The sequence below is a fragment of the Aristolochia californica genome, unplaced genomic scaffold (assembly GCF_029961685.1).
Source record: "Aristolochia californica isolate CCGP_79_NKW_82.1479 unplaced genomic scaffold, dmAriCali1.0.hap1 SCAF_9, whole genome shotgun sequence".
NCBI classification, from domain to species: Eukaryota; Viridiplantae; Streptophyta; class Magnoliopsida; order Piperales; family Aristolochiaceae; genus Aristolochia; species Aristolochia californica.
The window spans coordinates 35746639-35758597 of NW_027182290.1; the positions used below are offsets into that span (position 1 = coordinate 35746639).

Here is an 11959-nt window from a genome sequence, read left to right on the forward strand (position 1 = left end):
ATAAAACGACAATTTTGCAATTGAAGAGGGCTTAATCAAAAGCACAAATCATATAACCGTTTTGGATTTCACATCTCGTTTCCTCGAACACCTACATTAACAGCAAGGGAAGCATTACATAAGCTTCGTCTGTTTACTTGATACGCGTATATGATACAGTTTCTTAGAATGCTCAGCGTACCTCAGTGGAAAAGAGTGTCCAATGGGACACGAAACGCCAAATACTTATTGTTCCAGGTGCCATCCCGTTTTAGGCTGCATCCCGGACCGCTCACGCAGCAACAGGGCACGGGCTCGGGCTCAAACCAGCTGATGACTGCACATTTGCCGCATAATCCCGGGCCCACAAATCATAATGTATGATCTCGTCAAGGGAAGGTTTGGTCACCAACTCTTGCATATGCTTGTCGCATGTAACCTCCACGACTTTGAAAATATCCAAGTAGCTTATTCTAAAGCAAAAAAACAGTAGTATCAGTTGTAACATAGTTTTGCATAAGAAGCCTCCACACTTTCAATCTACCACCGAGTGCTTGCACTTTTACAAGAAATGCAAAGACTGAAGCACTAACAAAGAGTACAACTAGAGCCCCGCCTCCTTTAAAAAAATTTTATAAAAAAAATAAAAAAATATGAGGCTGAGGACCCAAGGGTAACTCACTTTTCATCAAGAAACATTTCCACTGCCTTCTCGTTGGCAGCGCTGAGAACTCCGGTCATGGTACCTCCAGCTCGCCCAGCAGCATAAGCAAGTTCCATGGATGGGTATTTCACATTATCAGGGGCTTTAAACGTCAATGAACCCAGCCTGCATTGCACATCCTTTCAGTACTATTGCCAAAAACAGTAACAAACATATAAAAGATATTAAGTTTTCTGAGTCAACGATGTTTTTTCGTTGTTTGGAACCAAATTTTCACTCAACTTAACCCTAAAGCAGAAAGCGACTAGGGAAGAACTTTAACATTATAAAACAAAGAACTAAGCAAACTGAAGTTGGCCATTTTAATATGTCGACTAGCAGTAGCAACGACTTTTGAATCAACGGTAGCCACGTAGCTTCAGCTGGTATGGCTCTAAAAAGACTTAGATTTATCGCAAGCAGGAAGCAATTGATTACTTTATTGAAGATTAGAAACGTGAGTTACTTTGAAAAGATAGAAAGTAAAAAAATCTTTACTTGCAAAGATCAAGTCGAGGCCAGGTTACTTCAGAACAATGAATTCTGTCTGGCCAAGATAATGTATAAAGGATGGGCAATCGCATATCAGGCCATCCAAGTTGGGCTAGCACTGATGAATCCTGGAAATTTTTGAAGAAAAAGGAAACAAAACATAAAATTAGGATACTAAATCTCAGGCTCGGCTTTAAACAAATTCCCTGAAGGAAGAAAAACAAGTTAAAAGCTCGAAATTATCAGCAAATGAAAAAGAAGATGTTCACAGTGTAACAAGGCAGTGAAATAAGACATTTCAAAACCTGTGTCTCAACCATCGAATGTACGATAGACTGCGGATGAATCACAATATCTATATCATCATATTCAGCCCCAAACAGGTAGTGGGCTTCAATAACTTCCAGACCCTGTTAAGCAAACCAGAAATTCAGACGTCTGACCCAATGATGTTTAAAGAGATAAATAAACTCAGAAGTCCAAAAATAATAGATGAGAATATATAGCATCATGCCTTGTTAAAGAGTGTAGCAGAGTCTACTGTGATCTTTCTCCCCATACTCCAGTTTGGATGTTTCAGAGCATCAGCTACTTTCACTTCTTTTAATTTTTCAACGGGCCAATCCCTATGGTATTAGCATAAGCAGAGTACCATGAAACAGATCAATTACTCCAAAATTTAATTTATTTTACCCCCCTTTAGCAGCAAAATTTTATCCAAAATGAGGAAAAGCACATTAACAAGAATCAAATGTTGAGAATAACTTCCAAAATGTAAGTTGGAGCCTTGGATAGAATGACAGAGGAGCAATTTCATCAACCGTTCAATTTAGGGGGAAAAAGTGGCATAAAGCTTTGTTAAGATATCAGAAACCTGAACACATACATGTCTAAAACACAAAAAAAATCATATTTTACTTCCTGCTCATGTAGTAGAAGGGCAAATCAGACCCAGGGATATATAATAGATAACGCACCAGAAATTACTAAGAGAACTACAAAATTTTCACCTGAAGGCACCTCCAGAAGCAGTCAAAATAATGCGTCGAAGTGCACCTTCTGGTAAGCCTTGGATACACTGAACAACAAAAACTCACTCAAATTTATTAAAAGAACACAGTTGATATCTTTCAATCAAGAGCCACAGAGTATTATCATAAACAACAATAAGAACAATGAAGTGAACCATCTTTCTTTATAATATTCGCATCGTTTTCAAAAAAAAAAAAAAAAAAAAAAGGAGTGAACCATTAAGGCTTCAAAGATAAAAAAATCTGTGAAAAACTGAAGCCAAATGAAGTACCTGGAATATGGCCGAATGTTCTGAATCAGCAGGGAGTATCTTTACATTATGCTTGTGAGCAAGAGGAAGCACAAAGGGACCTCCTGCAATTAAGGTTTCCTTATTGGCCAATGCAATATCTTTTCCTGCCTCAATTGCAGCCACTGTAGGCTAGAAATTAAAAAAACAAAAAAACAAAAATCATCAAGGGACACTAGTACATTTTTTTCCCAATTTGCTCTACTATTCCAAAGATGAAGCATATAACTTATTTATCAATATCTAAAAAAAAATAAGAAAAAAGAAAAAATGCTTCTGTAAAACAAGATAAAACAACAGAGTAATTTGCACGTGCAGTTGACACTCTTTCACAAGAGACTTTCATACACCACTTTAGCTGTATACGTGGGCACTGAAACATAAATTTCAACTTCGATAACAGCATTTTTTTCCATAAGATGAGTCATTGTAGAAGCAACCCAAGTGAATTTCTGTTTCCCTTCTCATTTGTTCCTTTTGTTTTCTTCATAATATTAGATATCAGTTGCAAAAGAAAAAAAAAGAGTCAAAGAGAGTAACTCCCAAGTTGTTGCAAAGCACAGGAAGCAAACCACTGTTACATTCGTCAGTGCTCCATTTGACATCCAGTTATCTAGAACAACATTGTGAGAAAAATCGCTGTTCCATAACAAACACTAAATGTCGTCTGTTAGACATATATGTGTTCCTTTGGGCCCCATAGTACATCAGCAAGTAAAATTCAAAATTTTCTGGTCAGTGACAGAATCCATAAGATCAGCTTAAGGAATTAGCATAAGAGCAGATTTGCAGTACAATTACTGGGTCAAAATGCTTTTTAGGAAAGCACATCAAGAAAGCAATTAGCGTCATTTGCTTTACCTGCAATCCTGCACACCCAACTATTCCTGTGACAACAGTGACAGCTTCAGGATGACGAGCAACCTGGAAATTTTCCAACAAATATGTGAAAATCTGAAATAACTGATATATAATACCCACAGAACTGTAAGTGGAGACAATAGCGTCGACCTCTGTTACTCCCTCTTCTCCAGGAATTATCTCAGGTTTGTGCTCAGTACCAGCCAAAGCTTCCTTCAGCTCATCTACTAATGACTCATTTCTGACAGCAACTAGTGTTGGCTTGAATGTTTTCACCTATTCAACACAGTAATGTAGTTGATTATTTATACTATCACTGAAAAGTTTCTTGCGAAACTTCGGCTTTGCTACCTTATCATATTTAGAGAAACTTGATCACCTGATCTGCAAGGAGAGTCACATTCGAACCTGCTGCTAGTGCAACTACTCTGAACTTATCTGGGTTCTCAGCTACGATGTCCAGAGTCTGAAATAACAAAATTACAGAGGTTTCTAAGAAAGAAAGACAAATACAATTGAGAAAAGGACTCACAAAGTATTGCCCTTCAAGCTTAAGGAGACAGAAGGAAGAAGATCTTCCATCCTGCCCTCCTCTCTCCCCCCCACCAAACAAAAAAGGAAAGGAAATCAGCCTCCTTTGAAAGTTTCCAGGGAAAAGCGGGAAGAAAATGAGGTACCATCTTGTCACGCTTCTGGAGATTCTATACCTGAGTTCCAATGGAACCAGTAGATCCGACAATAGAAATAGGCCTGGGGCCATCCCACACCTTCCTGCCCGGTTCAGGAGCAGCTCGTCCAGGCCAAGCTGGAGGAGGTGTCTGTAGCGAACAACGAGCTCTCCTCACAACAACTGTTCCATTCTCCTTTTTCTTCAAGCCAATTCCACCTATCAAGTAAGAGAAACCACGTCGAATTCTCTTCAACCAACAAACACATCTGTGACAGGATTATCAAGCAGACTCTAGCACTTTGCAATTTACATGATCCAAACAAGAAAGAAAAATAAAGATCGAAACAAAAGAATGAGGAAGCTTTGTCCGATTATGTAGACGCGCCAAAAGAATTTGCATTTCAACTATTCATCCTAATGTAGGTAATTCGATGGGAAACTCACGAAGGCAAAAAACAGTCGGACAAAACCAATCATCTACTCTCACCAACAAATAAATAATCGAATCAATTTTTAGAAAAGGAAAAACGCGAAAAGAAGGTTTCGGATCCCTAAGAAAAAGCGCTAGTTGTAAGGAAAAGTATAAAACCGTTACAAGGAAGTACATAGATGACAAAACCTCCGAAATTTTCTCCACCAGAATCCATGTAAGAAACATAACAGATTAAGCTTCAGAAGTTCCAGACTTGAGTGATAAAGCAAAATATGACATCCTCACAGATCAACCCGCAAGCTCAAATGTGCGAACTTCTTGACAACAGCAGGCCGCTAAGCTTAATCACTAGCTGAAATCACCGACTAAAACTAAGAAAACAAATATCAAGCATAAGGCAAAACCGGAACTACAAGAGCTACTGCATGTACACAGCGAGTTAACCGTGAGAGCAACAAGAAACATGACTTTCCAGTAAAAACATCGACCTTACGGAAAGGAATCTGACGAAAAAATAAGAAAGAGAACATGTTCTCGGTTCTGAAAAAAACAGCAGAAATCAAACCTTTAAGCTTCAGTAGGCTTCCTCTGCTGGAATCCATAAACGAAACGCCACCGATTTCCGCAGGCAAGTGCAGCTTGAGAGCCATGTAGTCTTCTCCCTCCTGTTGGCGCCGGAATAATTGATCGGGAAAAAAAAAAAGCAACAAAGCAAGAAATCAAGAAGGCCCGGGAGATGGGACGAGAAACGGGATCGGCGGTTTGATGGACGCACCGAAGGAGTTTATACCTTCCCGCTGAGCTCTCTCAAATCAAAAATTACAAGCAAACAAACCGCCAAATAACCTATAGTTTAGTGTCAACCGATTACTGTTTTGTGTCAGAGACAGTTCGTTCGTCAGTGCCTCCCACTTCCCCAAAAAAAAAAAACAGGGCCGAGTGGATGACGTGGCGCCATCGTGTTACTTAGCAGGAAAAACAGCTGTCGTCTGCATTAAACAGGCAGACAAGTAGTCTCGCAGTCCTTGCGGTGGACCACCTGAATGGGTCGACCGGTAATGCCGTGCCTCGTGATTCGTGATCCTTTTGTCGAGTCGAGCAAGAATTAGGAGTTGGTAGCTAACAAGCGTTCACAACACCTGTGACAGTGAAATGTGGACGGCTGTGAATCACGTGAAAATCAGAGGGTGACTCCAAATAGAGGGGTCCAATCAAGTCAGAGAAAGCAAAAATAAAGGGTAAACATAGATGGTGATTGAAGTATGGGGTATTCATTTTGTATGAAAATGGCAAACTGATGTGATGGTCAAAAACTGTGATGCACAAGTGCCCAATGTCCCTTTTACGTCAAAATTCTTGTTGTCATGGTCATAAATAATTGACAATTTTTTTTTAATTATTTTTTATATTAATTAATTAATTATTATTAAATATATATTTTTAAATAAAAACTATAAAAAAATAAACTAAGAAACATTAAAGAGGAGCTATTACCCATGTTAATGGAATGGCCATTTTTATTTAATCAGGTTACATTGGATTCATCCATAAGTTGGACCAAATTGATTTCTCAATTATTTTTTGTTTCATTAGCTTTTAACACAATCAATAATTTAGTAAACTAGTATAACGTTTTTCATGCAATTGTTTGGTCTCAATTTCTAATATTTTTCAAAACTCTTACAAAAAATTATCGAACTTGACCCGATCCAACCAACTAGACAAAAATTTTCTTCTAATTTATCCTGTTTCAATCAACTAGATAGGTCGGTTTTGACAACATTGGATAATACATTTCCATATATGATTTTGTCTTTTTTTCGATTTTTTTGTTTTTAATGCGGGGGTTGCAATGGAAACATGATGGGTGTTTTAAATTCGATAAATATCAAACTGTTAAGAGGCTGATCAATATAACTTAAAATATTAGTTATTTAAGTACGAAAAACCAACCTACTCAAGAGAGGTGGATCAAAACCTCCTCTGACACCCACCCTACCCTTATCGCTCTTCGCAGGATTCGAAGGCAAAATGTGGCATACCAAACTCTGATACCATATCAAAAGGTTAACCAATACAACTTAAAAGACTAGTCATTTAAGTGTGGAAAGCCAACTTACTTTCAAGAGAGGTGGACTGGAACCACTTCTGACACAAACATCAAGTAATACGTAATGTATATTATATAACTATTTGTAGTAATGTTCATAAAACTCTTTAAAAGAGTACTAAATTAAATAAAAATAATTGAATTATTTCAAGTTAGATATTAAGCTAATTTTACCTAATTACACCTATCATTTATTTAATAAGATGAAAACAGTTTTAAGGGTTGTCCCATACAGGATATTATGTAGGGCAATTGGGCTTTAAAAGGGCAAACTGGGTGATCTCATGCAGCTCACGGAGCCCAATTACATACTGATATCTGGATCGTGCTGAGTTTATTTATGGCAATGGGGCAGTTTCAAATCAAGCCCACGAACTAGGTTTGCTGGGTCATGAACCGAACCAGTATGGGATACACTATGTCCTGCAATTTGTTGGTTACTTCATGATGTTGTTAAGTTTGCCGTGTCAAGGAAGGAGCTTACCTTATTAAGACTACTAATCGATTACATTAATAAGGTTGGGAGGTTCATTCATTTGCAGACTGAGACGCAAATTGGAGAATCTCTTCAAACAATATTTGGTATCATTAATGTCCAAAATGCAACCTGCTCTCAATTATATTCCCATCACTTCCATAAATGGCATTACCAGATTCACGCGTGAACTACCTGTTTCTTTCAATTCGGGCCCAAAACTAGTTCCAGCCGATGTACTCGGTCATGATTCTGTTCTAACTTCCAGATATGCATTTACTTCTTTTTTATCTTCTCGCCTTTCAAATAATTCCCATCTTCCGATCGATTTCCACTCTTGAAAAGCGTCAAAAGATCATCCGAATGAATTATTTTAATACAAGCGGATTCACGAGTGCGGGTGCAATTGTGCAAAGACGAAAACCCAGAATGGATCTGATTAGTCAGTTGCAGAGATTGTCCAGTTCGGTCGACTCGCATTACCCATTAATTGATAAGAACTAGGTAGAATCTCTATCTCTGAAATTCAGGTTCACATCAATCAATCCAGCTCCACCCACCCAATCGAAGGATAGCGATTCACAGCCTGAGTCGCCTGATTAATTTTTATTCCCGGAATCCCGATTCGGTGACAGGTCCTGTTCAGTATTTATGAAGTCGTAACGTCTGACGGTGGTGGACGGTGGCGGTCACCGGCGTTACATCACCACCAACACTTTTTCTCACTGTCACGGTTAACCCCTTTCCTTCTGCTTCGGTTGCTTAGAAGAAAAGGAGAACGTTCCCTGTCGCCTCTTAAGGAAAATAGTTTGCCGCCTGTATAAATGGCCCACATCGATTTGGTTTGGTGCCCCGGAGATTTCTTCGTATTTGGCCGTCCGTGTCCTCTTTCTCTCTCTCAAAAAGTGAAAACACAGCAGACTCTGAGTCCGGGCCCTCTTTATGTAAGATCTTCAACATTTGAGGTCTCTGTTTATCGGTTCTGAGATTCGGAAAAGGAAAGCAGAGACGAACTACTCCATTTCTAAGCGTCTTATTAGTAAGAAGTGTGAAGTTCTTACCCGGTAATTCAAAAATGGACGGAGGAAGGAAATCGGATAAGAAAATAAAAGAGGGGAGGAGAAAGGAGATTTGCTGGGCAGCTTCATTCTGATAAAGAGGGGACAGGGAATGAGTGGTTGGTTTTCTGCATCTGCAGCCCGGACAAATACCATCGCCTACCGGTGATCGATGCTGAAAGAGAAAGACAGCTGAATGCCCATACTTCGGCTTTATGCACTTCCCAACGGCATCCCTGACCTCTCCGGTCTCCCATCACTGATTCCTTTTTCCTGCTTTTGTGTTATACAGCCATGATCACACAATTCGTTTCCCATTCCGGGCCCTTCCCGATAGATCTTTGACACTTCGATTTCAGCTGATTCCTCGCATTGCAATAGGCGTACGGTACTGCAATCGGCCCAACACCACATGCGGTGGCGGGGAATTCCCCGTCTTTTCAAAGAATTTTGCCTCCCACTTCCCCCCCCCCCAGTCTTGTCACTACTCATTTCCGTTAAGAAACTGAAGAGGGTAACGACAAACAATTTCGGCTTACGTTTCCTCTTTTCTCTTTTCTGCTTTCTGAGCAAAACTGTATATTTAATGGTTCAGATTCAGATTTCAGAATTCAGAACCCAGACAAGAGAAAAGACGTTTATTAAGACGTTTTATTAGCCTGAAAAAGCAGATAGTGCGTCGCTTGGGTGCAATTAATTATTATTTTCGACAGAAAATTACTTAAATTATGTGAAAACGTAGCCTAATTTTTTCGTGAAAAGACGAGGTATCACGCATCTGCCTTACTGGCTAGATTCTTGCACTGTCTAAACTTGGAAAAGCAACGTTTATTCGCGCTCTCGGATGCTCTTGCTGCTAATTCAAATCCATAGTTGTTCAATTTTTTTTACTTACTGGTCGTAAATTCTTTTTTAAGAGCCTTTCTCCGTTCCGAACAAAGAGAAAAGCAATTCCATTTCCGCAGATTGGGCAACTTCTGAGAAATCTTCAGTTACCCGAGATCAAGAACAAGACAATTGTACACTGATGGTCCAGATAAGAGAAAACTGAATAGACACCTATTAGCCAGAAAAGGACAGAGCCGTGCTTGGGATTAACAGCAAAAAGGGGGAGATGCAATCATTTACAAGACGACACGAAATTACTCTTAAATTGATAAAAAAACGCGCCTTATTTTCTTTTGAAGAAGATGCATTGGATATCTGCTTCTCTTTGGAATACGGAAGCCTATGATAGATTCTTTCACTGTGTGAAATTGGAAAAGCAAGTTCATCTGCACCTCTGCTCATTCAAACCGAAGCTTTCTTTTTCTTGGTTTTTTGACTGGTCGCGTAGATTCATGAAGAGTCTTCTCCCGATTCCAATCCCAGATTGGGCATTCCCATTTTACAGAAAAGAGCATATTCTGAGAAACTTCGGCCACCCCACTTCTGTATTCTGGATTTATTTATTGGACGAGATCAAGATAAAAGGCGCCAACCATGGTTAGAATGCTTCTGGCCGAGAAGAAAATTAGAGGTTGATATAGCAAATGGGGCCGATGGAGCTAAAGTATCGTTTTCGTTAGGTACAAATACAAGAACAGACTCAACCCAGTTTTATATTAGTAATCAATCTGATTTGATTAGTTGGATCCAAGGGTTTGTAGCTCAGCAGACGACAAGAGTTTTATATTCGAGGGGGAGAGACTCTTGACTTGAACAATCAGCTTCATGCCTTTGAATTCTCCTATGCAGAATAGAATATGTACAGCCACGCATTTGAACTCTTTAAGAGCAATAAAATGGTACCAGAGGTCCAGAAGGAAGGATCTGTTCAACGGATACGCGGAAGGGGTGAAACCCTACGAAGAGCTCCATTTCCAGCTCTTTTCGCTTTTTCCGTCCCCAATTTTTTAATAAAACAATAGCTACATAGAACATAGATTGACAGAAAATGCAACTGCACAGCGATTTCAAGTTCCCACTTTCAACCCGTCTTTTCCCACTAAGGAAAGAATTTTGAGAGGGAGGAAGATGCAATGGATAATGGACATTTCCACATTAATGAGTTCCAGGTCATTCACTATTTGGGCAGCAATGGGAAGCAGCAGCTCCATGCCGGCGTCCCCACTCATAAATGGGATGGAGGGGACAGGTGATTTGAACTTTGATGTTCTTTCATCTAATTATATGCCACAAGACATGAAAGTTCAAAACAAAAGAAAAAACATTAAATAATACAGAAAAGGTGAAATAAGAGAAGAGAAGATAAAAGATACAGGAACAAAAGAAAATTTACACAAGCCGAAAATACCTACAAATGAAAGAAAGTGAGAAATATAGGTATGGACAATGGAGATTAACCATATATTAACAATCGAGCTTTGATTTTGGACTCAATTACAGAGTTTGGGGGAAAAAAACACGGAAGAAAAAATAAATCAAAAGCTTCCATTGAGGAAGGAATCTAAAAAGGATGGAGAGTCCTACTCAACCCATTCACGTTCGCGAAAAACCCCACGATGTCCTGCCTGTAAGGCAGAAACGACCGCCGTCGATCTACCTCCTTGATCGCACGGTTTCTAACATAATGTAACTCGTGCGCCGACACCGTCGGCCCGGCCGTTTCAGAGGTTTTCACCTTCCTTGCTTCACCGGCATGAACCTTTTTCCCTTTCACGGCTTCTACCTTCCCGTCTTTCCCAGCTGCCATTGGCGACAAGAAAAGGTAGGTCTCTTTACCGTCGCTGCTACTGCGATGAAGCAAATCTCTGAACCTCCACCGCTTAGACGATCCGGTGGAGTTGCTCTTCTTGCAGCGATCGGGTGACGGCGGAACAGACCGGGGAGTCCAGACGCAGTATGACCCGGTAGGGAGCGCTTCCAATTCGCCGACCCCGGACGAAGACGTCGCATGTTCTCGATCATCTATAAAGAGCTTGCGGAGAGGAACGCAGACCGCAGCGGTTGGCGGCTTGGAACTCTTGCCCTTTCCGTCGTTGGAATCCTCGAACCAGACATCACGGTTAAAGATAGGAAACATAGGACGGATCTGACCATCAGCGAAGATCTCGTCGGCGGAGATCGGCGACGCATCCGGATCCCGAACAACAAAGGTAAACTCGAAGTCATCAGAATCTGAGTCATTTTCATTATCTTCGCCATCTTCTTCGAGAATTTCAGGTTTGGATTCTTCCTTCACCACATCGGCTTTTTTTATTTGATGAGAAGACGAAGAAGAAGCAGCAGCTTGGTCTGCCGAGATTACTCCAAACTCATCCGATTCCTCCTCAGCAGCGAGCTCGCTGATGACCCTAGCAGCGATCTCCTCACGTCGATTAGCCGAGTAAGCACTGAAGCTCGGAGAGCTCGATAGATGAGAAAACCGTTCACGCATGTCGACCATCCTCAGCAAAACCTCACGATTTCCCCTTCAATGGCGTCTCTGAGAGAAAGAAAGAAAGAGAGAAAGAGAGAGAGAGAGAGAGAGAATGAGAAACGGGCTTCGATGGCTTCGATTTCGTTGTCCTGAGCTCCGTTTTCGTCTTATTTATTTGTGACTGGAAGCTGGGTTCCGAACAGAGGATATGTAGGCTTGTAGCTCACAGGTAAATGGGATTCGTGTTATCTCCCCGCGTTAAAAAAGGCATCGCAACGATCTCGCGAGACGCGAAAATTTTTAGAACTCGATGCCATGACGGCTCATTTTCCGTGACGCTCAAGGTTTCACACGCTTGCGGGCCATTTTCTAGAAGGTCTTCATCCCTTCCCACTCACCCGTTTCACCTTTGCTTAAAAAAACCTCCTTATCACCTTTGTTCCAAGTTTACCCCCTGCCTTTGTTCCAAGGTGGGCATCGGGTCGGGTTCGATACG

General features: G+C 40.5%; 2 protein-coding genes across 3 annotated transcripts; both read right to left on the reverse strand.

Annotated features, from left to right (window-relative positions):
* Positions 1-31: 31 nt before the first annotated feature.
* LOC137941903 (1-deoxy-D-xylulose 5-phosphate reductoisomerase, chloroplastic-like) lies at positions 32-5329 on the reverse strand. Of its 2 annotated transcripts, XR_011110448.1 has the most exons (13): positions 5025-5329; positions 4064-4242; positions 3736-3822; positions 3507-3632; positions 3357-3419; positions 2478-2627; positions 2185-2252; positions 1689-1800; positions 1480-1584; positions 1181-1302; positions 662-808; positions 182-452; positions 32-91 (listed from the first exon to the last, which is right to left on the reverse strand). XR_011110448.1 is itself a non-coding variant. In XM_068787516.1 (12 exons), exons 1-12 carry the CDS (start codon positions 5107-5109, stop codon positions 272-274), a joined length of 1425 nt encoding a protein of 474 aa, XP_068643617.1. In that variant the 5' UTR covers positions 5110-5329; the 3' UTR covers positions 32-271. The 2 variants fall into 2 exon arrangements, 1 of the variants encoding a protein (XP_068643617.1); XM_068787516.1 differs by having other exon boundaries at positions 32-452.
* Positions 5330-10378: 5049 nt separating this feature from the next.
* On the reverse strand, positions 10379-11708 carry LOC137941792 (uncharacterized). The gene has a single exon (XM_068787374.1). The coding sequence runs from the start codon at positions 11488-11490 to the stop codon at positions 10552-10554; it is 939 nt and encodes a 312-aa protein (XP_068643475.1). The 5' UTR covers positions 11491-11708; the 3' UTR covers positions 10379-10551.
* Positions 11709-11959: the final 251 nt, after the last annotated feature.